This window comes from Parastagonospora nodorum (genome assembly GCF_000146915.1).
Source record: "Parastagonospora nodorum SN15 chromosome Unknown scaffold_9, whole genome shotgun sequence".
Classification (NCBI taxonomy): Eukaryota; Fungi; Ascomycota; class Dothideomycetes; order Pleosporales; family Phaeosphaeriaceae; genus Parastagonospora; species Parastagonospora nodorum.
Genome location: NW_001884557.1, coordinates 1124087 through 1151627, shown reverse-complemented (window position 1 = coordinate 1151627; position 27541 = coordinate 1124087). Strand labels below are relative to the sequence as shown.

Here is a 27541-nt window from a genome sequence, read left to right as displayed (position 1 = left end):
CACAATCCACCATGTCCATCCCCTCGACACCCGCCGCACCTGCATCTACCCCCTCAACACACTCCCTACCAACCCATGGTGCTGCACCTCCTCAAACAACTCCTCTTATTCGTGCATCCCCCTGCTGCGCACCCACAACAACATCAGCAACAGGACCCCCGCTGAACTCCCACCTACGTCGCGCTCCCTGAGCAGAAATATGTGTGCGGAGTTCGATGCGCGGCGCAACGATGTGTAGAACGACCGCAAAGTGCAAATTTTCGTACTATTCACGTTAAGAGAAAGGCCCCAGCGAATCGAGCATTGCACTCCGTCAAGACTTGAGAAAAGGAAAGTTTGGATTGAAGTAATGATTGGAAGAAAAAGTATTGTATTCGTAGAATCTTCGTGCCTACCGATAATACTGGCTTACCTCCCCTCTATATGAGAATAAGACCGTACTGTACATGTTTTGGTATCAATTTTGAGCGAACCTGACGGTCTTCGCGAAGCCAAATCGGCTATTCAAATTCCAAACTCCTTCGCTATGCATATAAAACAGAGTCCCTACTTGCGCATCCCAGAAAAGTCCTTGAGAATGTGCATCATGTGCGTGTTGGTCTGCTTGCCACCACGGCGCGCGGCGCGCTTCTTCTTCTGCTTGGGGCCGCCGCCGTTAATCTGGCGAGGCGCACTTGCTGCATGTAGACCGACGTTCATGAGGGTCGCACGCAGATCGTCAGGGTTCGCGGGAATGGCAATCTTATGCCACTCATTCATGAACTCCGGGTCCATGGGGTGCATGAGCGAAGGGTCGTTGTCCCACACGATCTTGGCAACGCCGTCCTTAGCACGCTTCACCAGCACTTCCTTCTTGTCCTCCATGCCCTTGATGTCGTCGGCAACCGTAGCCCAGCCGTCCTTGAGGTCCTTGATCGACAAGCCCTGCGCTGACTTCTGGTTCTGCAGGTAGCCCTTGAGCTGGGCGGGGTTGCGGATGTCGAGCTTGGGCTTGTAGCGGTATGTGTCGTTGGCCGAGTTCCACATGATGCGGTTGCCGTCGCTCTCGGAGCGGAAGAGGGTACGCAGCTGCTCGCGCTGAGGGTCGCCCACCTTGACGCCTAGGAAGTTCATAATCTCATCGAACGGCAGCCATTTGTTCTTGTCGCGCAGGTGGTTGACCGTGTAGGTGAAGCGCGTATATACGTGCTCGCCGGTGCCCTGGTCTATGGGCTGCGAGTAGACGACGGCGGCGGCACCCTCAGCAGGGCGCTTGCGCTTGGCGCCATTTGCAGATGTGTTGGAGGGCGTGGGCGACGGAGCGTTAACGCGCGAGGCCGAATTTGCTTTGAGAAAGGACATGGCTGCGGACTGCGGAGGTGGTGCGTGAGTGACGGGCGTCCTGGTGAGGATGGCGTGAGTTTGTGCAGCGTCTAACTAAAGAGTCGCACAGCGAACGAGAGGGAACGAGCGGCAGGGTGGGCGGCGACGGTGAAGGTGAAGGTGACAGTGATGTGAGGCAGGAGCGCAGTGAAAGAAACATTATAGGCAGCGGCGACAGGCGCAGCAAAGGAAGCTATGATGCGCGCGGGCTTGGCGCATGGTGGTCCGTGACGGGCGTTCACGTCGGTGGTCAAACAAAGTAAACGAAGCTCGCGACTCGCTCTTGTCCACCCAACCGCGCCCTCATTGTCTCGACTCTCCTTTGTCCTTCTTTTCTGCATCTGTCCGCAAGAGCGACGACGATGCAGCTGGCCTTGCACTAATAACCCACACCACCATGGCGACGGCAGCTGTTGACGTTGGCTACCTTGCCGCGTCCTATTCCGTCCCGGAAACAACCATCCAGTCCTTACTATCAGAACCCACCGTCGACCTCGTCCAATCGCTGCTCGTGCAAATCGAAGCAAAAGCGCGCGAGTTCGAGGACCTCCAATCCGAAAAGCTCAAGGCCGACGTCGAGCTTGACAATGCCGTCCAGAGCGGAGAGCAGCGCGCGCGCGCGCTGAAGGCTGCCGCAGACAAGGCGCAGAAGGAAACAGAAGAGCTGCGGCAGAAGGCCGCCCAGGAAGGTGCGTGAACATGGACGGACAACAGTGTGGAGGTGTGCTAATAGGAGACTTGCAGAGACGGCGCGAAAGCAGCTAGAGGCCCAGCTGCACGACATCCAGACGAGCACCGCAACCTCGTCATCCCAAGTTGACGTGCTAGAGTCGCGCATTAGGACACTCGAGTCCCAGAACCGCGACACGCTTGCGACATACGAGACAAAGGCCACCGCCTACGACCGCCTTGCCAAGGAGCTGTCCGAGCAGCACCAGAAATACGTCGACCTGCGCAAGTCCCTTTCCGCCTTGGAAGAGAAGAACCAGTCGCTCGAGAGCGCCGCCAATAATGTCAAGTTCCGCGAGACCAACCTGCATCAGGAGATTGAGCTCCTCCGCAAGAACACCGACTGGTACGAGACCGAGCTCAAGACGCGTAGCAGCGACAACACCAAGTTCCGAAAGGAGAAGAACGCCCAGGTCGCCGAACTCCAGCGCGCCAACGCCGACGCCGCCGAGACCATCGACTCACTGCAACGAACCGAGACACTGCTGCGCAAGCACTTCGACGAGCTAAAGGCCAAGGCAGAGGAAGATCGCACGCGCATCCAACAGCTTGAGGACGATGCTGCGAACAACGAGGCCAACTTCCGCAGCGAGCTCGAAAACGTCAATCGACTTGCGGCCATGCACAAGAAGACGGCGGACATGGCCAAGAAACGATTGGAGGAGATTCAAGCTGATTTGAGCCGGCTGGAAGAGAGTGCTGCAGAAGAAGTCGGGCAGTTGCAGGCTGAAGTGGAAATCGAACGCAACCGCGCCACTGAGGCAGAGGCCAGTGTCGCCAACCTGGAGTCCCTCGTCGAGAACCTGGAGCGCGAAGCCAACCAGTTCAAGCACTCTGTGCATGCACCTGCCACACCACGACGGCCCACGAATGGCGCATATGGCACACCCGGCCGCGCAGGTTCCCCTGCTGTCTTCTCACCGGGCGGCTCACAGCTGAAGGGCCTCACCAATACCAAGATTCTTGCCGAGAATGCGACCCTCAAGGAGCAGCTGCGCGACGCTCGCGATGATAATGAACAGAAGACGGCTATGATACGGAGCATGGTTGACGAGATGGAGCGCCTGGACCCCGCTGTTGACGAGCTTCGCCGCACAAACGAGACCCTCACAACGCAGATCACCGACATGGCGAGCGATCTTGAGGCTGCTGTGGCAGAGAAAGACGCGGCGCGGAAGGAAGAGCGCAAAGCTCGTGGCGACTTGGAGGGCACCCGACGCGAATGCTCGCAGCTGCAGATCCACGTGCAGGATCTCACCGTGCAGCTCCGATCTCTCATGTGGCGACAACAAGCAGCAGAGCAGGGCCTCGCAACCCTTACTGCCGACCAGCAACAGTTCGTTCTCAACTCCGAAAACAACGAGCTTCCCGAGACAGAACGTTACGGCGAGACAGCGACTGACAACATCATCTCGCAACATCTTGTGCTGTACAAGAACATTTCGGACCTTCAAAAGCAAAACGCCGAGCTCTTACGCATGATCCGCGAGGTGGCCCAGCAACATGAAGGCACAGAAGCTCGAAGCCAGGAAGCACAAGTCAAGAAGGACCAGGAGGAACTCATCACACTACGAACTCGCGTCGTGGAATTTGAGGATCAGCTCAAGTCGCTGCAGATCCGCACGCAGAGCTACAAGAAGGAGCGAGACATGTACCGTCAAGTAGCCACCAGTCGAAACCTTCCGCTGCCGGAGTCGGACGGAGCATCTGCTTTTGGTCAATCTTTCAACAGCCAGGCGCCAATGACACCCCTGCGCGGCCTTGGAGGTTCGCTATTCAACGACCAGACACCGCGCGCTGGCGACGTGAATGGAGTCGAAAAGCTCGTCAAGACCTTACAGAACCCAGGTAGACACCCTCAAGGAAGAAAGTGCCACCGATCGTGCGACGCTGAAGTCTCAAGTGGAGACTCTTTCCAAGGACAACAACCAGTTACAGAGCGAAAAGATCCGACTAGACAGCCAAATCAGACGGGAGCAGGACCACTACGCTCGTCTCGAGAGCACAGTCAAGATGCTAGAATCGGAGAAGAATACTCTGCAGGAGCGTTACTACAGCATTCAAACAACGCTGGCTAAACAAGATGACAAGGTTGTCCGAGCAGAGCAAGAAGCCGTGGATGCCGTTGCTCGTATGGAGAGCCTGGAACATGAGCTTGTGAACCTCAAAGCCTCGCAGTCGATGTGGCAGACCATTGAGGCACGCTTGACGGAGCGTAACCAGGAGCTGATGGATGAGCGTGACCGCCTGAGCAAAATGGTGACGGACGTCCAAAGCCTGCGAAACGAGCAAGAGCTGGCTAATGCCGAGAACCGGCGCCGGCTCCAGGACCGTGTCGATGCTTTAGAGGGCGAATTGCAGATCGCGCAGCGCAAGCTGGAGGATGAAGTTGCCGAGCACAAGAAGGCGTCCTTACAGCGCGACTATGAGCGCAGTGAAGCTCAAAAGCGGATCGAAGACCTTATGAAAGCCAGGAATGAGGCCGATGTGCGATGTGCTGCCGCAGATGCTGCCCGCCAACAACTTGAGCAGCGGACCAACGAACTGCGGACCCAGCTTCAAGCTGCTGAAGATCGTGTTCAGGCTCTGCAGCCAATTCCAACACCTCGAGCTGCCGCAGCTCAGGATACCGAAGAGTCGACTCGTGAGGAAGAGCTTGTTGCTCAAGTGGCTGACCTTCAGCGCAAACTGGACCGCAAGCAGGAAGACCTCGATGCCGCCACGGCTCAAATTGAGGGTTTCCAGAACATTGCGCAGGAGGCCGAGGAGGCTCTTCAAAACGCGATCGAAACACGAGACGATCTGCAGACCGAGTTGGACCGTGTGCAAGAGGAGAAGGATGCAATTATTGCCGATCTTCAACGCAGAGTTGACGACATCTCATCAGAGTTCACAACTACCAACTCTGAACTTACTGAGCTCCGAGGCCGCCACGAGCAGGAGACTATGCGCCTGAGCCAAGAAAAGGAGGCACTCGACGCAGAGATCATTAATCTCAAGAACGACGTAAACGACTACAAGGCAGAGGCCGAGAGGCAGACGCAGTACGTCAAATCTCAGGCTGAAATTGCGACACGCGCTCGACAGGACTACGAGCATGAGCTTGCCAAGCATGGTGACACCATGAATTCGTTGCGCACGCTCAGAGAAGAGTACAACAGCATCAAGTCTGAAGTCTCGCAATTCAAGACTCAGGCTGAGGCTGCTCGCACTGCCCTTGAGCAAAACGAAGAGAACTGGAAGTCGACCCAGGTCCGATATGAGAACCAACTTATTGAGGCGAAACGCAACTACGACGATCTGAAGCAGCACAACAAGACTCTGCTAGAACAATTCGACAACTACAAGGCACAGATCAACGACTTGAAGAGCAACCGTGCAGCGGCTACTGGCGACTCAGCTGGCGAGGCAGCAGGTTCAAACAAGATAGATGAAATTACCACTTTCTTGAAGCAAGAGAAGGACATCTTGGAGGCGCAATTGAGCGTGAAGGACTCAGAAGCCAAGCGCCTAAATTCAGAGCTTACGCACGTTCAAAGCCAACTCGATCAAACGCGCGAGAAGTTGCACGCCGAGCAGTCACGTGCCCGAGGCTCGCTTGGTGGAACGAACCTTCAAGCTCTCCAGAACCAGATCGAGCAACTCAACGTCTTCCGCGAAAGCAACACGACGCTGCGGAACGACGCTGCGCGCCTAGAGGCCAAGCTTGCCGAGAAGAACAAGGAGTTTGAAACTCTCCATGGCGAACTTGAGCCCCTCAAAGCACGCGTGGAAGAGCTCGAAGGCGAACTTGAGCTTACATCAGGCTATCTGGAACAAGAGAAAAAGCAGCGGGACTACTGGGAAAAGCGCTTTGACAAGTTTGTCAACAAATCTGAGCACATTGATCCAAAGGAAATGGACGACCTCAAGAAGACTGTCGAAGAGATCAAGGCTGAGCGCGATCAGTATGCCGAACAAATCAGTGGTCTCAATGAACATGCTACCGGCCTGCAAGAAAAGATCAAGACTCTTGAAGGCGGCGTAGAGGCCGCTGTCAAGGCCGCCAATGAAGCACAAAAAGAAGAACTCAGGGGCAAGTTCAACAAGCGACACAAGCAGCTGATGGAGGCTGCGATGGAAACGAAGAAGAGCGAGATCGATGCTCTCACAGTCGAGCGTGATCAGCTGCAGACAACATTGACGACCGTGCAACAGGAGCTTGAGACTTCACGACAGCAACTTGCCGATGCCCAAGGCCAAGCTACCCAGTCCCAAGAGCAGGTTGCGACGATGCAGCAGCAAGTGACTCAGTTGCAGGCACAAGTGGCGACTGTCCAGCAAGAGCTGGTAGCTACCAAGTCTGCTCGCGATGAAGCTACAGCTCGTACTAATGCTGGTGTCAAATCGACTGCAGACGTCGATATGGGCGAAGAGGGCCAAGTAGACGAAAGCGGTGCTCAGGGCTCGGACCAACGTCTCGCAGAGCTACAACAAAAGCTTGAGGAAGTCAAGGCCCAGTTGGCCGAGGCGCAGAACAGGGCTTTTAGCGCAGAGAACGATTACTCCGCCTTGAAAGTGAAGGAGTCTTTCATGCGAGACCAGGTCACAAAGCTAGAGAAAGACGATGTAAGTTGCTCCATCCGTGTATCATCCCATGCAATACTAATATTGTGCCAGGCTGACAAGGCCAACCGCATCGTTGAACTTCAAGAACAACTCACCTCCGCACAGAACCAAGCAGCCCAGTCTGGTTCTGCCGGTGCCGTCGATGCACCTCCGGCTAACCCTCCTTCCACCGAAGAACTCGACACTCTCCGGGAACAACTATCAGAAGCACGCAAGGCTCTCGAAGATGCGCGCGCCAATACTCAGAGCGTGACCGTTACCGCTTCGAACCCAAGTAACGATGTCACGGCTGATGCTGCACAAGGCGATGCAGAGAACGTCACCCTGAAGGCAGAGTTAGATGAGCGCGAGAACAAACTGCAGGAAGCTGAAGCTGCTTTGAGTCAGCGTGAGGTCAAGGTCACCACCCGCGAGGGCAAGGTCACCGAGATTCAGAAAAAAGCCCAAGACAAGATACATTCGATCAGGAGTGAATCGAACGACAAAATCGCCGCGGTCACCAAGGAAATGAACGAGGAGATCGAGCGACTCAAGACGGAGATCGCAGGGTTGCAGGCAGAAATCAACAGACTCAAGGAGACACAGCAACAACCTACCGGAAGCAACAACGCCACTGTCGTCTACAAGAATCTTCTTGATGAAGAGATGCCAGCTTTGGTAGAAGTCAATACGGAAGGCCTTACACGCCCTACTGTAACAGCGCAAGAGTTGAAACTCTGGATCAATACCAACCCAGCTGCCAGAGGAGTCATCATAGAGCAGATCAAGAAGCACATCGACCCCCTCAAAGAGCAGCTGAAGACCAAAGAGGCGGAGCTGGCGCAGCTGAATGCGCAATTGAAAGACGCTGCACAGAAGCCGACCGAGACTATCAAATCGGAACCGAGCCAGGTACAGAGCTCAGGTCAGGATGTCGAGGCTGCACTCACAAAAGCCAAGGTAGAGCATCAGCAAGCTCTAGAGAAGGCAGTGAAAATGGTCGAGATGCGAAACAACATCAAGACCGGCATGCTGCAGGCTGGCAAGGACAGGTGGACCGCCGTCGAGAAGATTTCAAAAGAGTCACCCACGATGGAAGTAAGCAAGGCGGTCATCGCAGCAGTCGAGGAGGCGAAGAAGCCAAAACCTTCAGCAACAACCCCGGCACAGCAACCACCGACGTCGTCTGTCGCCGGGCTGCCACTACCTGCTGCTGCACCAAACCAATCACCAGCACAGCCGATTGCAGCGAACAATCTTCAAGCAAATGGAACCAGCGCACCCTTCCAACAGCCGAATTTTGCTAATCAGTCTTTGCAAAATTCTGCCGCCAATCCCTTCATGGCTGCCCAACAGGGACGCGGTATTGCACAGCCTGGCTTTACTGGCCAGAATCCGTTCGTCGCTCCTCAACAACAGCAGCAACAGCAGCAGCAAGGTGGTCGCGGACGCGGTGAAAACGTGGGGACCGGACCTCGCGCACTCCAAGGACTGTTTGGCAACAATCAGTCGAGCATCCCACGTGGCGGCGCAAGCAACATTCCCCTTCCAGGTGGACGAGGTCGTGGTGGTCAGCCACAACAGCAACAGCAGCAGCAGCAGCTTCAGCAAAACCAGAACCAGCAGCCCACCAACAACGCCCAAGGTCCTGGAGCTTCGCAGATCGGACGCGGTGGTGCACGTGGAGGTCGGGGAGGAGGTGCTCGCGGCGGTGCACAGTCGAATCAAGGCAGCCCTCGCAATAGTCTGAACCCAGGCGCGGCTCCATTCCAAGCACTACCAACGCCAGGCATGGGACGTGGCCACAAGCGCAGCGCTGAAGACGAGGGCGAAGGCGGCGCGAGAGGCGGGAAGAGGGCTCGCGGACGTGGTGGACAAGGAGGTGGAGGTGCTCCCCAAGGAGAATAAGAGAACGGAACAAATATGGAGCATCTCTGCAAATACGGAAATTTCATTTGTCTTTGGTACTATAGCAATGTTGACGGTATGGGTTATTCGCGAAATGGGTGTAGGAAAAAGCGAGTCGAGATGCCGGAAGGAAAGATGAGGGCATGTGTATCATAGTCATTAGCATTTCCTGGCGTTTGAACGTGTAATCATCAGTTTTACTCGGAAGCTCGATATCCTTACTTGCGACTTGTAGATGTAGATGGGACCAAAGACGCGTTGACGCGAAACCACGTGGCTATGACGATCGGCGGCGCTAAGTTACGCAGGTCCGGCGCGCCCCGCAACATGGATGTTTAGGCGTCTGAGGCTGAGGGCTGACGCAGCCAGGCAGAGACATGTCTCTCGCAGCGACTGGACACCTTAGAATCGAGGGCGCCGCCTTTTGTTTTGTATTCCAACGCGTAAGCGCCGTACTTGACCCAAATATCTTTTCTCGCATGAAGGCCCGCCGGTAGAATCCACTCCTGTTTGCACACATGGCTCGCGCATCCAGCGCGTCGCTGGGCGGCGTGTCGATGAAGCATTTATCGCTGGTGACTGTACGACTTCCTGCTATATTTCGGGGGGTACGTGAGGCTGATAATCCGGTGTAGCTCACGTTCCAGAACTCGGCGCTCATTCTGGTATGAAATACGATCTATCCGCTTCCGTCCGATCGAGAGTTCCTAGCAAACAAGATGAGATGAGATGCGAGGAAAGAAGTGTGCTTGGGGACTGACGGGGGTTTCTAGATCATGCACTACTCGAGGATAATGCCGCTGGTGAATGGGCAGCGGTATCATACCAGCACGAGTGTGTTTCTGAATGAGGTCATTAAGTTGGGGATTAGTTTGACCATGGTACGTCCATTCTCGCATCTTGGGATGGAATGAAATACTGACCAGCTGTAACAGGCGCTGCACGAGATGTCGCAAACACTACCAACGAACACGACGATAGCAACGCTATGCTCCACCCTTGCGACCGCGATTGTGAGCAACGAGAGCTGGAAACTCGCGATTCCGGCTGTGTTGTATACGATTCAGAATACGCTGCAGTACGTGGCTGTCAGTAATCTAGACGCAGCGACGTTTCAGGTTACATACCAGCTGAAGATTCTCACGACGGCGATTTTCAGTGTGGTGATGCTGGGGCGATCGCTGTCGCCGCGGAAATGGGTTTCGTTGCTGCTGTTGATTGTGGGAGTGTCGATTATACAAGTCCCGCAACAAGAAGCTGCGCCAGTGGTCGCAGGGTCGAAGGTTCTGGGTAACATTGTTGCTCGGTCTGCGTCGTACGAGGGCATTGATGCGGATCACACTGCGCAGACACCTCATATGGACCGTCGGGTCGGTCTCCTCGCTGTCCTGGTCGCATGCGCTCTCTCTGGCCTTGCGGGCGTCACATTCGAATACGTCCTGAAGAACTCGACCACGGCCAAGAACACGACGCTGTGGGTGCGCAACTGCCAGCTGTCATTCTGGTCACTCTTCCCATCCCTATTCCTAGGCGTTATATGGAAAGAAGGCGCCGAAATATCCCAAACAGGCTTCTTCGCCGGCTACAACTGGGTGGTGTGGCTGGCCATTCTCTTCCAAGCAGCCGGCGGAGTGATAGTTGCGCTGGTCATCAACTACGCAGACAACATTGCCAAGAACTTCGCGACGAGTGTGAGTATCGTGTTGAGCTGTGTTGCGAGTGCATATTTTTTCGACTTTGTGGTTACGAGATCGGTATGTTTTGCACGCCACATCCCACTCATCGTTCACATGAGCTGACAAAATTCAGTTCTTCATCGGTACCTGCGTCGTACTGGCAGCAACGTACCTTTACACCAAGCCAGACCGAGCGCCGCCTCAGCAGTACGTCAAGTTGGCGGATCTGGAAGAGGCTGTTAGTCCGCCTGCGATGCAGTATGGCGATCCGTTTAATAGTCTGGGAAAGGCGTTGGACGACTCGGTGCCGGTCATACCGACGAAAGATGTTGGGTTCCAGTCCAAGCGGGATGCATAATGACCTGGGAACCTTGGAATTGTTGTAGATCGAGCATTGTATATACCCTGAATGAGACTGCTCGGAAAGTATGATGTTGTATGCGGTGAGTTCTCAAATGCTGACGCGCGTGGACATGTGGGTTCGCGACTTCCTTCCCATTGTGCCTTCTCTTTTCGTCTCAACTTCTCGCGTCATTCCGTCACACCTCATTTTCTTTCATCTCTCATCCATAATCGTTCGCGCACTGTCCTTCGCATTCGCACGTCTATCACAGCCGCATCGCCGCCATGGCCGACGACGACAACGCGTACTATCGCTTGGACGATCGTGAGCGTCGTCCCTCGCACTTTCCTGTCCTCCAGCCGCAATTCAAACAGCCGGCCAGACCGATCCCGTCGAGAGATCGCTTTCGGAACATGCAGTATGATGATGTTGAGGATGATGGGATGAGTGAGGGAATGAGGTTTGATTCATTTGGTGAGTGGCAAGATTTCTACCTTCCCTTCGAATGTCTGGTAGTCTACGACAATTACCCTACTGACCAGTTGCAGATGACCGAGTTCTCCAACAGCCGTATCCAGATCGCCAGCAGCAAGCTGAGCAAGGAAGAGCGAGGTTGTCGCTTGCTCCTGGGCCGTCCAAATTCTTCGGCAATGCAGTAGCGTCGCAGTCCCAGGTGTCTTATCGACCTCGTGAGGCTCCATCGCAAATACAGGCCTCGTATCGGATGCGTGATGATGAGCTCTGTGATGGCAGACGTACGTTGTATGAATACCTACTGAAGCCAAACACTGATTCCCTTAGCGCAACATCAGCACCACATTGAGCATCCCCTTCGTGGGCAACTGAGTATGTGCGACTCGCAGTACACCTCGCGAACGATACTGATTGCTCATAGACCGATTCGCTTACAATAACAACCTGGTTGAGGAATCTAGCTCAGATTTACAGCTTGGACCATCTTCCTCTCCAGCAGTGAGGACAGGTCGGCGACGAACTGATTATGCTCCCTTTCCGGACGTGCAGCATAATCAAAATGCGCAAGATCAATACCGGTACGCCGAAGAGCTCAGAGTACCAGTCTCGCCTCGTTCTCACCGACAAATCGAACCACCGCAGTCGCATATCGTTCCAGAGGCTGATGATTTCGTTCAAGAAGGCTATGCGATGGAGTCACCCGGTGCGCAGGCTAATCCTCCCCGGCCACAGCCGCATGCAATGAACCTACCTCACACGCCTCCAATGTGCCAAGGCATTCAACTTGTTCCTGTATCGACCTTGCCGGATCGTCTCCGGACTGTGTTTCCTTACCCGACATTCAATGCTGTCCAGTCAAAGTGCTTCGACACGGTCTTTGGTTCAGACGATAACTTTGTACTTGCATCACCCACAGGGAGTGGAAAGACTGTAATCCTGGAGCTCGCTATATGTCGGGCTGTTGCAACGAACGCGACCGGCCAGTACAAAGTCGTATATCAAGCACCAACAAAGGCGTTGTGCTCTGAACGCCAACGAGACTGGGCTGCCAAGTTCACGCCTATCGGTCTCAAGTGCGCCGAGCTCACCGGTGACAGTGACGCCTCAGATGTGCGCAACGTCCAAAGTGCGAACATCATCATCACCACCCCAGAGAAATGGGACAGTATCACCAGGAAGTGGAAAGACCACGAGAAGCTGATGCGCCTCATCAAAGTCTTCCTCATCGATGAAGTACATATCCTCAAGGAAGGTCGCGGTGCTGTGCTCGAGACTGTCGTATCGCGAATGAAGTCCATTGGTACAGATGTCCGTTTCGTCGCACTCTCTGCTACTGTGCCCAACTTAGGCGACGTTGCGACCTGGCTAGGCAAGAGCTCGGCTGAACCACATGTCCAGGCGCCTCACGAGAAGTTTGGCGAGGATTTTCGTCCCGTCAAGCTGCGAAAACATGTATGCGGCTACGTGTCCAATATTAGCAATGACTTTGGATTCGAGAAGATACTGGATGCAAAGCTTCCGGAAGTCATCGCCAAATACTCCGAAGGCAAGCCTATCATGATATTCTGCACCACGAGAGCATCATGCCTGAACACAGCCAAGTTAATAGTGCGTTGGTGGATGTCACGGCCTGGAAATGATCGCAAGTGGAACCCACCTTCCAAACAGATCACACTGGTTAACAAGGATCTGCGCGACACGGTAGCTTCTGGCGTAGCTTTTCATCATGCTGGACTGGACCTTGACGACAGGATGCAAGTCGAGAAAGGTTTCCTTGGCCATGAGATCGGTGTCATCTGCTGCACCTCGACCTTGGCCGTGGGCGTCAACTTGCCATGTCACCTTGTCATCATCAAGAACACAGTCACATACACTGATGAAGGACTGCAGGAGTACTCAGACCTGGAAATGATGCAGATGCTCGGTCGTGCTGGTCGACCACAATTCGATGACACTGCTGTGGCAGTCATCATGACTCGTTCAGTCAAAGCTCAGCGATATGAGAACATGGTCACTGGAAAGGAGCTGCTTGAAAGCAAGCTACATCTCAACTTGATCGATCACATGAATGCGGAAATCGGACTGGGCGCGATTCGCGATCTTGACTCTGCTCGGAAGTGGCTCAAGGGAACATTTCTCTATGTCCGCCTGCAGCAAAATCCCAGTCATTACAAACTTGAAGGCGCAAGAGCCGGACAGAACCTTGAAGAGCAGGTCGACGACATTTGCTTTCGCGACATTGCTCTTTTGCGCGAGAACACTCTCGTTTCTGGCGACGAAAACTTCCGAAGCACCGACTACGGCCACGCCATGGCCAGATACTATGTTCATTTCGAGACGATGAAGGTCTTTATGGGCATTCAATCGAAGGCTACACCATCGGATATTGTTAGTTGAACCTTATGTATGTATGGGCGAGATAACTGACATTACTGCATAGCTGTCGGCAATTGCACAAGCTTCTGAGTTCTCAAAGCTACGCTTCCGGCCTGGAGAGAAACCATTCTATAAGCTCATGAACAAGTCACCCTCTATTCGATTCTCAATACCTGTCAATTTAGACCTTCCAGCACACAAGGTTTCTTTGATCATTCAATCCGTTCTCGGCTCTGCGGATCTGACGTGGGACGGTGACATGGCCAAGCACAGGGGCCAATACACAACGGAGACTCAGATTGTGTTCAAGTACATAAGCAGCCTTATTCGATGCATCATCGACTGTCAAATCTGCCATGGCGATTCTGTCAGCATCCACAGCGCACTGATGTTAGAACGCAGCCTCGGTTCACGTATCTGGGACGATAGCCCATTACAGATGAAGCAGATCGAGAGCATTGGTGTTGTGGGTGTGCGTAAGTTCGTTAACGCAGGTATTCGCAGTTTAGAAGATCTCGAAGCATGCGAACCACATCGTATCGAAGCACTGATTGGCAGAAATCCGCCCTATGGAATGAAGGTGCTCGAGACAGTAAAGGCTTTTCCCAAGTTGCGCGTGTCGCTCCATGCGCAGCCTTCATCTGTAGGATCTACCCCCATATTACCGTCCAAACACTAACATGGTGAAGGCTATCAAGTCAGCGGATGGCGTCAAGATACAGGTCAAAGCAACTATTGGCTTTATCAACGAGAATCCGCCACAACGTTTCGCTGGCAAACTTGTGTATGTTTGTTTGTTAGCTGAGACTTCGGATGGACGGAAAATACACTTTGCCCGTATTAGGTTCGCTACCTCTGTCCACAACTGAGCTCGACTAACGAACCTCAGTGGTCAAAAGCTTGGGCATGGTCAAAGCCTAGTCTTTCCTGCACATCTTACGAGTACTGAGCAAAGCATCAACTGCTACGTTATGTGCGACAGCATTGGTCAGTCTTGATTGATGAATGCCGTGACAATCGTTGATATTCTCCAGCGGGCAGCCTGCGCGGCGCCACCGTGAAGCCACAAATCGCCCCTGCCATGTTCCCAGCACCGAAGTCGCTCGAAGCTAACGACACACCACAACGACCGAACACTTCGAAGCGACGAGCTGAACCAAGCAAGCCTGTTCGCAAGAGATCAAACAACAGCGAGGAGTTCGGTGATGGCGATATCGATGATGAAGCGCTTGTAAAAGCCACTTGTGGCGATCTGCAGTTCGAGCATATCGACAACTTCGCCAACCCCATGGACGCAATCACGCGGAAGAACACTGCCAAAAACAAAGCAGCACCCACGGCGAAGAACCAAGTGAAGGCATCCAACGTCAGCGCTGAGAATGACGAGCATGAGCCGGAACAGCTAAGTAACGGAAAGTGGGCCTGCAAATATCCTTGTAAAGACAAGAATGCATGCAAGCATCTCTGTTGCAAGGAAGGAATGGACAAACCGCCTAAGAAGCCGGCTGCCGCAAAGCGTGCGGCGATAGAGGAAGATAGCCTTCGACTCGGACAAGGCGGGTCAAGTCAGACACCAAAAGTGACGCAGAGCAAACTACAACTTGAGGTGTCTAAGCGGAAGACATCGTCTGCCATGGATGAACTGGATCTGACACGGGAAGAGAAGAAAAAGAAGGCCAATCATGCCGTGAACGGACCGAGAGATTATCGCGACCTTCATCAACTCCACAAGACTGTCCAGAAGAAGAACCTGCCTTCCACTCTTCACTCGGTCATTCACACAAAGCCTGCATATTGTTACTCGCAGGGTGGTGATCACAGTCTTTCCTTCATGCAACAAACCGGTACAAATCAAGCAGAAGATGCTAGCGACTACGGCGATGCTCACTTCGATGAGCTCTCTTCGTACTTCGACGTAAATCATCCCAATCCTACTCAGCACGATATGAGCGAGCTAGATGTGGGCATAGACTCAGTTGACTTGACGGACTACCCAGCTACCGCCCCTGTTGCGTCTCGTAGGTCCGACACTTTCGGCGATGACGACTCGCTCCTCGGTGACGCCATGGTTGGTCTTGCAGACTCTCAAACCCTGCGAGAAACGAATGAATGCAACGATGATGCAACACGATTGTTCGAGGACGAGCAAGACATGGGCTTCGAAAGCGCTTTCTATGATGACGACTTCCCAGTGGAGATTTTCGACAACACAGCGGACGATTACCATTGCCATGCGCGTGAGAGCGCAACGGCAACAGAAAAAGTGCCTATCAAGACTTTAGTTGCTCCACTTCATGCGAAACGCGCACCCTTCTACGATAGCACGAGTAGTTCCCGTTCGCGGGAGAACGACTTCAAGCCTGCCGCCACTCTTTTAGGGGGAACAAATGCGAATGAAATAAAACAGACTCAATTTGGAAGACCTACCTCCCGCAACATGGAGAACAACAATGCTATGGCAGACGATGTTGAGGTAATGGACTTGATTGATGTGTTCGAGGATAAGCCAGTCAGAGAAGAGAAAGCGGTCCCCGAGGGGTTCAAGGATCTTGATCCATGGCTATTTGAAGAATTCGGAGATATCGTAGAGCTTGTTGAAAACTGAGTGGAGGCTATCGTGGCGTCCCATTTCTACTATCCGGGCGCGTATGATCTTCCTAATTCTAGGTCCGGAATACTCTATTCCGAATGTGACACACTCCATAGTCTTAATGGTACCGTGAAAGCAGATTGGTCACTTGCAGTTCGATGGACTAGGATAAGTTGTCGAGCTAAGAGTGCAACGTCGTGAAGAGTAGAAATCAACATGACACATCCAAAAGAATTCAACGGGCACTGGTGAATACTCGAGAGGTTGAATTAAATATTTCATTCTCTCAGATGGTTAAGATTACGTGGAAAACAAAATGAATGCGAACAGTACTAGACAAAATTAAACCGGTAACCGTCATGGAAGAGATGGGGAGAAGGGGCTTGCATCATCAATGGCGAAGCACTGGATTAAGCTCCGGATCACCGCCTGCTGTTGAAGCAAGATATCCCCGTTCAATGTTGACTCTGAACTGAAAACCCCTCTCCGCCCTCGCCGGTCCCTTGGTTCGATTGTTCCGTTGCGAAGACCGTGTGATTCTCCCGTGCAGCACGTTGTTTTGCTGGTACTTCGTAGGGATACGATCCGGTATGACCCTGACGCCCATGCAAGCCAAGCAGATGTCGATGAAGTCCTGATCGACTGGTTTCTCACCACAAGGGCACATGCGTCCTATACCCTTCGCCATCCGTGCATTGATGATAGCAGGTCGTACACGATGTGGCTTGGTGCCACCGTTACCATCCGGTCCGCTGCAGAGCTTCTCGCCTTTGATGACTGCCTTGGTACGTTCACGCAGGAAATGCTCGTGACGATGGTGTGGTTCCGTGACTCTAGTCTGGAAAATTGTATCGCGACATGCGTGACAGTGTTCTCTCATAAACATGCGTACGTACTTGCGATTACAAAGGCACAAGTCTTGCGCGTTATGACCATGTGCAGCCAAAGATGTCGGCCAGTGGTTTACCCACTGTGTATACCTTGGACCCAGACCACTTGGATCATTGTCCCACGGGTTAGGGCCCATACATCGCTCGTAGTATAATTTCATCTCGTCGCGAGTGCATCCCTTGCAAAGCTGAGCTCGTGGGCCCGAGTGCTGTGCTGCAGTTGCACGTTTCTCGAAATTGGCGAGTTTTTCTGCTTGACCGTGGCGCATGCATTCGTTGCATACCCAAGGTGCGGGACCAGCATCATGGGTCCGGTTGTTGTAGGTCATGGGCGTATTTGGCATTCCGGGAGTTGACGGAAGAAGAAATGGAAAACCAGGACATTCATTGCGAGGACTTTCGGGACAATAAGGCCTTTTCTTGTTTGCCTGGCAATGTGCTTGATCGTCACATGGAGCAGTCCGTTTCTTTTCGAGCGCCGCCGGCTTCGACTTGGCCATGATTCTAACCTTCTCTTTATTGGCAAAGAGGCTTCGTAGACGCTTGTTGGCCTGTGGGTACCGTGATCTGTTGCTTTTGTTCATGATTGTTGATTGCATGCGGGATTGTAATTTTCATGTATACTTCACTGGGACCCGAGCACATGCCTTGATTAATGTAGCTGTAACCCTTGCTTTGTTACCATGCAAAAGGAATTGGGAGCATGAGCGGAACAAAGATGTCGTAATTCGTGCTTTGTCGTTATTCGTGCTTTGTCGTTATTCGTGCTTTGTCGTTATTCGTGCTCTGTCGTTATTTGTGCTTTGTCGTTATTTGAATTTCAACAAAGAAACGTGCCAACTTTCTTAGCAATGATGTGATATCGCTTGCTTTTCTTTGTATCAATTCGAGCGAACCTACATGACAGATCAAGACACCGGCAGGACACGCTGTGTTGCGTACTCGTGATCAGTTAGTTTGGTGTGTTGAGATAGACAATTTATATGACCATGATCCAACATGCCGCAGTGACTCTATATAATTCTCTTAATTCCCTGTTTCTCTATCGAACAAACATCACAACCTTTAGTTTAGGTCCACCGTCTGCTGTGGGCCGCCTTTGGTTCCACCAATTGGTGAAGTCTAAGGTTCGCTATATGGCCAGGGTTCGAATACTTCTCCAGACACAAGTCTCCTCGGGCTGCTATACACCAGGAAAAGAAGTAGTAAGAGTAGGATTGTTAATTAATTAAGAAAATAAGAGTTTCTTCCCCTGCGAAAGCGGGGTTTTCTTTTGCATTTTTTTGCTGCATTTTTTGGCAAATTAATTGTTTCTACTCATGGCTTCCCTTATGCGCTGCACGAATTTTACGCATGCTTGGTACGTTGTATCCGTGTTTGGACTTGAAGAATAGATGTCCCCCAAGCTGCGGGCTGCAAAGATGAAGTCAGGTGAAATGCATGACTCGTGACGCGGATCCGACAACGGCCGGCTGACATTCTCGGACCTCTCCAGTACACATGCATCTCTCTATAGACCATTTTGTGCTATCGCAACTCATCGCTAGATCTTCCGCGTCGCTCTAAAGAACCCCGCCTGTCTCTGCCGTTGCCAAGCTGAACGTGCAGTAACGTCATGATCGGCCACTGAAGCCTTTCCCGAATTTCGGTTTGGCGGCTTGGTCGCATTACGAGCTTCCGCATACGACGCAGATGTGCAGCTTTCCAAGTCATGATAGCAAGGATGTGTTATCCTCCGATGACGGTATGCTCTATACTCTCGCAAGACGCAAGAAATACCGGAAGTCGACAGCCTGTCGCGAAGAGTGGGATGGTGAAAATCGGTCATTATAAATAGTGGAGGACAAATCATGACTGAACAAGTTCGTGGAAATTTTTGGAATATTAAACATGCGATCGTCTATGTTTTTTGCTGTGTGTGCAGCTGCGGCCCTGCAGACTGCTCTGTCGTCACCAATCCACCCTCGCCATGCGCATCAGTCATTCCCGAACACTGAACAATGGCCGATTGCAACAGTCGGAAAAGCTCTAAAGCAACAACTTCCAGACGAAGAGCTTCAAGGTATCCTGTCACAAGTCTCGCAGGATAATATCGAAGCGACGATTCGGAAGCTCGCCTCCTTTGGCACACGCCACACTCTGTCTAGCCAGACCGACCCAGCCCGTGGAATTGGCGCCGCAAGGACATGGCTCACTGAGCAATTCCAAGAAGCGGCAGATGCGAGCGAAGGGAGAATGACCGTAGACTGGAACAGCTTCGTCAAATACCCGGGCGACAATGAGAGAATTATATTTCCAGTCAACATCACAAACATCGTTACGACTCTGAAAGGTAGCGAAGACCCCGACAGATTATACGTTACTGGCGGCCATTATGACTCCAGGAACAGTAATCCCATTGACTACCAAGGTGATGCGCCGGGAGCTGTTGATGTAAGTAACTCTTGCTACACGAATTGGGTCTGGGAAGCATGCTGACATAGTATACCACCATCAGGACGCATCTGGTGTTGCTGTTTCTCTCGAGCTTGCGCGCATCTTTGCCAAATACCAACCGAAAACTACAATCGTCTTCACTGCTTTTGCAGGAGAAGAACAAGGCCTCCTTGGAGCCGAAAATCTCGCTCAAACGTACAAGAACAACTCTGTTAACGTCGCTGGCATGATAAACCTGGACATGGTTGGAAACTCAAAAGCGGAAGACGGCACAAGCGACCCCTACAACATCCGTCTATTCTGTCAAGGTACTCCTCTGACCGAAAACTCGACTACGACAACCTCCCGCCTCAGCATCGGCGGAGACAACGACAGTCCAGCTCGCAACCTTGGTCGCCACATCTACGAAGTCGCTTCCAATGCCTTCACCGAAATGACCGTCCGCCTGATCTACCGCCTCGACCGTTACAGCCGCGGTGGTGACCATCGTCCATTCCTTGAGGCCGGCTACACAGGCGTCCGCTTCGTCCAGCCCAACGAGGATTACACCCAACAGCACCAGAACGTCACTGTCCGCAACGGCAAACAGTACGGTGATCTAGTCGAATGGCTTGACTTTGAGTACAATACCCGCGCGGCCAAGGTCGTTGCGAGCACCATGTGGAGTCTCGCGAATGCGCCTGGCGAGCCGATGAATGTTGGTATCAACACGACCACTTCTGACAACTTTAGCCAGTTTAAGTGGACGGCGCCAAAGGGACTGCCGGTCGAGGGCTATGAGATTGTGTACCGAGAGACGCTGGAGCCGCATTGGACGAGCGTGATTGAAGTTGGGGATGTGAACTGGTATAACCTGACCAGCGCTACGATTCACAAGGACAATGTCATCTTTGGAGTCAGGAGTGTGGGGAAGGGAGGGTATAGGAGTCCGGCGGTTTTGCCGTTTCCGTTTGGGTGTACGAGGAACTGCTAGAGTATTATGTAGCTCGACAAATGATGACTGGCATTCTTGTGGCCCTGTGTGCTACTGGCTATATCAGAATTGTTCTTTTAAGTAGCTCATGTCGCTGCAGGGAGGGACCTAGCTAATTTGAGAGGCCCTTCTGCTACCTCATACAGAGTCCTGCTAACCCTCACTGAGCTTCCTGATTTCTGCGTTGTCAATTCACATCTTGTCTCTTCTGTATGGCAGTGTGTCTCGCCTCAGTTCAATTCGAAATGCGTGGATGTCAGCGGCAAGATGGCATGCGTTGCTGCTTGGTCACAGTTGTTATTCACATCGCTCACAAACAGCACGAATATTGTCAATGACGTTTTTTATGCATTTGTATCTTTGAAACCATCTCCAATCCATCTCCGACCGGTATCTCGCACCCACACTGTCACTCAACGAGGGCTCAAGCCGTGTCAGGACCCTCCGTGTCTTCCTCCTCCTCCTACACCGGGCCCATCGTCTGCCCCATGTCCTCGTCATCCTCCGCCTCTGCGTTTTCCTCCTGCTGCTCTGAAATCTTTTGTTCCAAGATTTCGTTGTCCTCCTCTTCCTCCTCAGCAACATCTGTGTCCTTCACACGTACACTATCCTCCGCCGTCATCTCGATCTTCTCATCATCCAAGGCCTCGTGGATTGGAATCCACCTCTTGGGGTGCAGCTCCTTCCTAGTGAACTTCCTGCCCTGGCGGACTCGAAGCTCAACCGCCTGCGCATCTTCGAAGCGCCTCCGGATCACGTCGTCGCGGCCAAACATCTTCAGGATGTCTGCCAACACGCGCCCAGGCCCGTCGCACCCACACTTTCGGAGGAAGAGGTTGAGCCCGAAGACTTCATCATCCCATTCGAAGAGGGAAGCCCATGCGACGAGACCCTCCTTTCGGATGTACTCGTTAGTCCACAGGCGCAGACAGAGTCGCTCCCTCTTGCTCCAAGGGACGTCGCTCACTTCTTGAACGCCGGGGTCGGTTTGAAACGTCTCGAAGATGTACTCCAGCCACTTGTTGTACTTGCGGACGATCTCCTCATCGTTGAGATCGAACTTGAGGGCCGCGCGATCGAACTTCTTCCACGTCTTCCCGAAGAATAGCTGCTGTTTGTATTCGCCGCGGTAGGAGAAGACGCGCAAGATGAGCGACGGTGGGCCCCAGGTTGTGAAGCCGCGCTCCCAGATGCCGGTGGCATGGTCAAGGACCCAGGGCTTGTATTCTCCAGCCTCGTCAATGGCGGTCGGAATGGGCACAGCACGCGGCACCACGAAGGTGTCGTCGGTGTCGGAGGAGCCGAATGGAAGGAGATCCGTCTGCGTGTAGCGCTTCGTGGAGTCCTTGGAGTTTTCGCGGCTAAACAGGATGTAGCACACGGCGTTGTCTTGGGTGACCAGGGTCTCGTGGTCCGCGAGCTTGATGGAGGTGGAAGTCGCCATTGGTGAGTGTGTAGGAGAAGGTGGAAAGTGGAGGAAAGAGAGTAGAAGGTAGAAGATAGAAGCTGTGGAAGCTGTGGAAGGTGGGAGCTGAGTTGAGTTGAGGTAGAAGTTTCTTATTATAGAAAAGGGTTTGCGGCGGAGAGGGTTTTTATAAAGGCCGATTGTGGGCGCCAAGGCTTGATACCGGTCGGCGTGAAAGAAAGGGCTGGAAGAGAAATTGCCCCACACAGCTCGGGAGCAATCACAAACTCTATAGAAACATCAAGAAGCGCGATATTTATAGCTGATGATCGATGATTAGTACGAAATTCCAGATTGCCCGGCAAAGGCGCTCATATAAGTACTGCGTCAGAGCAATCATCACAGCACGCGTCGAGGTCACAAATAGCAGCACGAGGTCATACTGAAGGTCATTGAGTTTCATCAAATGCCATTGAGGAAGTATCCAGGTATCACCAACTAACTCGACAGCAAGCTCATATCTCCTCGTGACGGACCGCAGTATACAGCAAAACTTTCCAGCAAAACTTTTAGTCCCTTCCGGGAACGAGACAATAACCAAACAATGAGATGTCAATATCTAGCTCTACCCTTGCCTCCACCCGGCGAGGTCCTCACCGGAAGTCCCTTGCGGGTCTCGACCAGTGGGGTCCTCGAACCAGGAGAAGGGTCGGGGAGTCGATGGGAGAAGACAAGAAGAAGAGAATCGTCGAAAACAAACAACGTATAGTGTGAAGGAGCATCGAGAAGGTTCATACCTCCAAGCTCTTGTGGGTTCGCCGTAGAATAGCAAACAGGTCATGGCATCGCGCCAGGAAGATCCGCAAGTACAAAAGGTAAACAGGTCGTCGAGAACGGTAGTAGAAGCAAAGCGGGATCGATACAGTATAACGCGGGATTTTCAGCGTGTCAATCCAACACAATCATACTGTTCTTATCAAGACAAAGAAGGCGTGATCGAAGCTTCGGAAGAAGCGGGGCGGAGCGGAGAAGCGAAACTTAGAGACTGAGGAGCAGACTCCTAGTCGGGCGATGCGATGAGCGAAGCGATGTCAAGCTCAGCGACAGGTGTGTCGGAGCGAGGGGCGCAGAAGCCTGGGCTGACTACCTTGCTGTCGTCGTCGTCGTCGGAGAACGAGAGGGTGCGAGCAGGAGTCAGAGGACCGTCAGTCTTCTGCGACGACGCGAACGAAGTGCGGAAGAGCTCAGGAGTAGGGGATGAGTCCGTGCCATACAAGACTTGAGGCGGTGTGGTGTACTGCATGCCGTAGAAACCTTTAAGTCACAGTGTCAGTGATGTTCAATGTTGTGGTGGAAAAATTCTTACCTCCGCTGTTGAAAGACTGCTGGCTGTTGAAAGACGATTGGCCGTTGAAGGATGGCTGAATGTTAGCGGACTGGGTTGCCATGCTTATGAGCACAGCTGCAGCATCGTCCTCGGCGGAAGAGTCAGGAAGGTTCTCGACATATAAGCCAGGAAGGTTGTCAACAGATGATTCAGGGAAGTCGTTGACGGTCGGCAGGTGGGAGAACAGATGCAGCCACTCCTGGAGGTCTTCGTTGTACTTCGACTCCTTGGTAATACCCTTGTATTCCATGTTGATCTTCATGTCCTTGTACGACAGGACCATGTCGAGGGTGATCTCAGGCACGAAGGTGTCGCCAGACTTGCCAAAGACACACTGGTGAAGGCGGGCCCTCAGATGCGGGCACATGCGGTTGAACTTGGATGCGAAGGCATTGGACTGGCGTGCCGCGCGAGGTCCAACGTCATTACCATGGCTGTCCTGGAGAATCTTCCCGACAAAGGTCTTGTTGAAGGCAGCAAGCACCTGGAGTGTCTTGGGGACAAGAATGCCACGGATACGCGACTCGGCGATGGACAAGTTGAAGTACAACTCGAACCACACCTCTTCGTCGGGCAACCACATGCTGACTGCCTTGGACTTCAAGCCAGCGCGACCGTAGATCTTAGATACGTGTTAGCGGGTGAGTGAACAGTTAAGTGAGAGAGCTTACTTGGTTGCGCCAGTTGTTGATCTTGTTGATGTGACTAGCATCACTCCAGTCGATGCTGCTGTGGAGCATGTTGCGGAAGTGTAGCTCTTTCTGACCACCAGACTCTGTGTCGTCACAGAGCATGCGCAGAAGGCTCTCATCTTTATGGCCGATCTTTGCAGACTTACGCTCAAGGCAGGGCATGAGGCGAGACTTCGAGACCACTCTGCTGGTAGGCTTCTTTGCTCCACGCCTTACGGCGGCTGGTCGGCGCACTGAGCTTGAGGTAGCCCTGGGCTCTGGGTGAGTGTTGCGCTTGACCCTCTTTGCGGGTGACGGCTCAGACGAGTCACTAGGGATCTCGTCGGTCGCACGTCTCTTTGAAGCTGACGGGGTGGGTCTAGTTCTCTTTGGAGGTGAGGGAGCGACTGAGCTGATGCCCGCGACGTCCTCTTGCTTGCGCTTTCCAGGCATGATGACTGGTTCAGGTTGTAGTAGCAAAAGCGTTACAACAAGTTATCGCCAAAAGGTGAGCCCAAAAGGCGGGGCTAATGAGTGTTAATCAAGAGATTGGTGAGTCTGATGGGGATGAGCTTACATGAGTGGTGCTTAGCGGACACGGTCGAGCTACAGATAGCTGTTGCGATAGTCGCTGGTGCGAAGAGAATTGGCTGTCGCAGAAGTTGAGTGTAGTGTGAGAAAGAAAGAGAGACAGTTGAAAAGGTGAGTGCGGGCCAAGAGATCAGGGACGCGCGCCAAATTGCAAGCGGAGGTGAGAGAGCAAAGTATGCAGACTCGTTGTGAAGGCGACTTGGCCACGCGACGAGATCAAAACAACAACACGTCAACGCGACACCGCGAATTTTGCCCCGCCGGCAGCTTCAAAGTGAACCTATATTCTAAGCGTGCTGCGAGACAGTAAACACATGTTGTCTGACGTGCTGTTGACCATTGCTCTTTGACTTGAACGTGACCACGTGCTCCAACCTTCCGTTTGTCCACACATGAGTTGAGGTCTCTGCCCGGCCACCAGTACCGTACGATTTCCTGTATACCGTGTTTTTAACATCTCGCCATACAAGCCTGTATACATGTAGACAGTCCAGACTGCAGTGATGTGCTCAAAGGACTGTAAAGCTATACAGGCTACACTGACCGAGCACGAGTCCGGAGGGCGGCTGATACCGTACCAAATGTAGCCACCTGACCCAGAATACGATATTGCTTGATTTCGCGTCAGCTCAATATAATGAACAAGTATAGAGTTCGAACAATACAGCAGTGTTTATACAAGTCGAGTCTCGAACCGGCCTGCATTACCATCTGTTGTCACCACATTGGGACTGGAATAGACTCTGTCAAAAATACGAAACCTTGCGCACCTCCAGATGGTCTAGCCCGCGAAGTGTCGTGCTCTTTTGGGCCATGACCGGTGTGGACAGAAGCCCCAGATGGATTGCACGGAGAGCTCAAGTGATGCGGCACTCTAACAAGATGGCGATAGTGAAGAGCGGTAGTGGCCTCCTTGGACTTGCGAAAGGTGTTCGAGTATCCTGTATACACTAGGAGTGAATCCAGGTGTAAATACGCAGTGTACTCTGGGTCTTTGAACCGTCTTCATCATCCACGCTGTTGCCAACTCGCTGGAATGGTTAGCACGCTACAGTAGTGAAGATTCTTGTTTGAATCAATTTGATCGATGTGAAAGTGTGACCAAGGCCCTCGTAGACTACGTTCTATTTACGAAGGGCTACTTTTGTTAAGCTCTCCCGCTAGCCACAGTTCCTGTAATGCTCTTTTCCTTTGCAAATGGCAACATGCCAATTATCGATTAAGTGATTCGTACGGTGATTAATAAACCGCGTCCATGTCGAGCGCCTGTGCAGCCTATGATCGTGTGTCGTCTCTTCGTGCCCTTCAAAATGAGAAGAGTCAACGCTACACTCCCAGAATCGTCCCACCGCGCCATGCTGCCGTATCCAATCTTGATTCTAATCACCCTGTCGGTCTCGCTCATCTCGGGCTCATCCATAGCCTTAGTTTCCCATACCCTGCTGAGCCTCCTGAGCCTCCTGACTCTGTTGGTTTCTCTGGTTCTGTTGGGCAAGTATCGCGCTCCGATGCTGCCTCGAAATGATCTCCTGAATATGCGGTGTCACATCTGCGGCCTGAGCATGCATGTCAGAGTCATCAATGGTCCAGCCCTGGTTCTGCAGCCAAGTTAAAATTTGGGAGCGAAGGAAGAACCAGCTAGGCAGCAAATTCAGGCACGCCAGAATTCGAAGTTTGTGCTCGGCAATCATAGCGCCGTACCGGTTGGCGTATGCATGCAGCTGCCCGTTCTTGTTTCTCAGACACCAGTCCCAGAGAACGTATGCGTATGTGTCGAGGTCGCAGCTTTTGACGACGTCGGCTTCTTTGCTCTGGGGCAGAAAGCTAGAGTTTTGGGTGAACATGAAGTTAACGACGATTTGGAAGGCGGGAAGGTCTGGTTTGTCGAGTTGCTCAGCTGACAGAGGAGGTTGAGCAGTTGCTGTTGTTTTGATTTGCGGGCTGCTGGCCATTTGAGGGAGGTTTACGGAGTCCGGGGTGTTGAGAGAGCCATAGTGACCATTAAAGCCATTAGGGCCGTTAGATCTAGGTGAAAAAGCCATGTACTGTTGTTGCTGTTGTTGTGGGAAACCGGAGTATGATAGAGACGGAATGTTCGGCGTAGTATACGGTGTGGGTAGGCTCAGTCGAGGGTCGTTATGGATCGGTGAAAACTGCTGGCCACCCGTCTGGCTTATATTAGAATGAAGTTGAGTGAAGAACAGTAGCGGATGTGTAGAGCAAATGATTTGTTTGGTTTACTTGTTGACATGATGACAAGTAAGACCCAGCGCAGCTTCTGCTTACTTCGTTCTCCTTGTAGGCCACCTTCTGTTTCTTGCCAGGCTGGCTGCGAGCTCCAGCGCCCTTGCCCTTTGGTGTAGCATTCTTTGGTGATACCTTCCAGTTTGTCAGTATCTTCAGATATTGGTTCATTTCTTGACCCACTTCATTCTTCATCTTGCGCTTCTGTCCCGGGGTCGGAGAGGACTCAGATTGCGCCTTCGTCTTGCGCTTCTGACTGCTTGTGGTTGCACGCGCTTTGGAAGGCGTCGGCGTTGCGGGTACCTACATCAACGTTAGCACCCGAACACGGCTGGACAGATGTCTGTATCTTCTCACCTTCCGCGCTGTCGGGGTAGTTGGGCTTCTCATGTACATGGAGTCCATCTTCGTTGATAGGATTGATTCGTAACTCGTGTGTGGTGTGGATCGTGGTTGAGGAAATCCAAGAAGAGCCGTAGCCAAACACTCGGGTAGAGAGATAGAGAGGGAACTGTTGAAGGTGTTGCGTTATTTGAGGGTTGGGTGAAAGTCTTAGCGCGTCATCACGTGCGGGTCGCGATTTAGAGGTGAGAGAAACGCTCATTATACACAGGACTGGAGCAAGTGAAAAAACCCAACTTGTCGTGCCTACAGTACACTCCATCCATGGTGAGACTCAGGGCACATGATGAGACTGACGTCAGGACAAGAGCAAGAAGAATCACGAAGGGGCATCAAAGAGATTTTGAGTATGCAAAATGTTCGGCTCATTGAAACCGTTTCGGGTGAAATCGCAGTGTCCAGAAGTCCCCAGGTAGAGTTTCATATACCCAAAATGTTACTTGCTCCGTCCTCGAGACTATGAGCGCCGTGATATGTGTTACTTCCAGTCAATCTTC

General features: G+C 52.6%; 10 protein-coding genes across 10 annotated transcripts; 5 read left to right on the top strand and 5 right to left on the bottom strand.

Moving 5' to 3' along the window:
- Nucleotides 1-11: 11 nt before the first annotated feature.
- SNOG_06596 (hypothetical protein) lies at nt 12-191 on the top strand (the record flags this gene model as incomplete). The annotated part of the gene is made up of 2 exons (XM_001796911.1): nt 12-78; nt 154-191. 2 exons carry the CDS (start codon nt 12-14, stop codon nt 189-191), a joined length of 105 nt encoding a protein of 34 aa, XP_001796963.1.
- A 165-nt stretch (nt 192-356) lies between these two features.
- Nucleotides 357-1703, bottom strand: SNOG_06595 (hypothetical protein; the record flags this gene model as incomplete). The annotated part of the gene is made up of 2 exons (XM_001796910.1): nt 357-1350; nt 1431-1703. 2 exons carry the CDS (start codon nt 1701-1703, stop codon nt 547-549), a joined length of 1077 nt encoding a protein of 358 aa, XP_001796962.1. The 3' UTR covers nt 357-546.
- A 56-nt stretch (nt 1704-1759) lies between these two features.
- SNOG_06594 (hypothetical protein) lies at nt 1760-8586 on the top strand (the record flags this gene model as incomplete). The annotated part of the gene is given in 4 exon segments (XM_001796909.1): nt 1760-2055; nt 2096-3913; nt 3933-6699; nt 6751-8586. The coding sequence occupies 4 exon segments, from the start codon at nt 1760-1762 to the stop codon at nt 8584-8586; spliced, it is 6717 nt and encodes a 2238-aa protein (XP_001796961.1).
- Nucleotides 8587-9104: 518 nt separating this feature from the next.
- SNOG_06593 (hypothetical protein) lies at nt 9105-10620 on the top strand (the record flags this gene model as incomplete). The annotated part of the gene is made up of 5 exons (XM_001796908.1): nt 9105-9194; nt 9222-9251; nt 9402-9467; nt 9522-10277; nt 10396-10620. 5 exons carry the CDS (start codon nt 9105-9107, stop codon nt 10618-10620), a joined length of 1167 nt encoding a protein of 388 aa, XP_001796960.1.
- Nucleotides 10621-11605: 985 nt separating this feature from the next.
- SNOG_06592 (hypothetical protein) lies at nt 11606-16060 on the top strand (the record flags this gene model as incomplete). Its single annotated transcript, XM_001796907.1, has 5 exons — nt 11606-11782; nt 11935-13467; nt 13520-14098; nt 14145-14247; nt 14490-16060. The coding sequence occupies 5 exons, from the start codon at nt 11606-11608 to the stop codon at nt 16058-16060; spliced, it is 3963 nt and encodes a 1320-aa protein (XP_001796959.1).
- A 376-nt stretch (nt 16061-16436) lies between these two features.
- On the bottom strand, nt 16437-17435 carry SNOG_06591 (hypothetical protein; the record flags this gene model as incomplete). The annotated part of the gene is made up of 2 exons (XM_001796906.1): nt 16437-16883; nt 16938-17435. The coding sequence occupies 2 exons, from the start codon at nt 17433-17435 to the stop codon at nt 16437-16439; spliced, it is 945 nt and encodes a 314-aa protein (XP_001796958.1).
- Nucleotides 17436-18825: 1390 nt separating this feature from the next.
- SNOG_06590 (hypothetical protein) lies at nt 18826-20344 on the top strand (the record flags this gene model as incomplete). The annotated part of the gene is made up of 2 exons (XM_001796905.1): nt 18826-19404; nt 19433-20344. 2 exons carry the CDS (start codon nt 18826-18828, stop codon nt 20342-20344), a joined length of 1491 nt encoding a protein of 496 aa, XP_001796957.1.
- A 463-nt stretch (nt 20345-20807) lies between these two features.
- Nucleotides 20808-21788, bottom strand: SNOG_06589 (hypothetical protein; the record flags this gene model as incomplete). The annotated part of the gene is made up of 1 exon (XM_001796904.1): nt 20808-21788. The coding sequence occupies one exon, from the start codon at nt 21786-21788 to the stop codon at nt 20808-20810; it is 981 nt and encodes a 326-aa protein (XP_001796956.1).
- A 1021-nt stretch (nt 21789-22809) lies between these two features.
- On the bottom strand, nt 22810-24260 carry SNOG_06588 (hypothetical protein; the record flags this gene model as incomplete). Its single annotated transcript, XM_001796903.1, has 3 exons — nt 22810-23063; nt 23116-23758; nt 23808-24260. The coding sequence occupies 3 exons, from the start codon at nt 24258-24260 to the stop codon at nt 22810-22812; spliced, it is 1350 nt and encodes a 449-aa protein (XP_001796955.1).
- Nucleotides 24261-25822: 1562 nt separating this feature from the next.
- SNOG_06587 (hypothetical protein) lies at nt 25823-27047 on the bottom strand (the record flags this gene model as incomplete). Its single annotated transcript, XM_001796902.1, has 3 exons — nt 25823-26209; nt 26685-26945; nt 27000-27047. The coding sequence occupies 3 exons, from the start codon at nt 27045-27047 to the stop codon at nt 25823-25825; spliced, it is 696 nt and encodes a 231-aa protein (XP_001796954.1).
- Between the last annotated feature and the right edge of the window lie 494 nt (nt 27048-27541).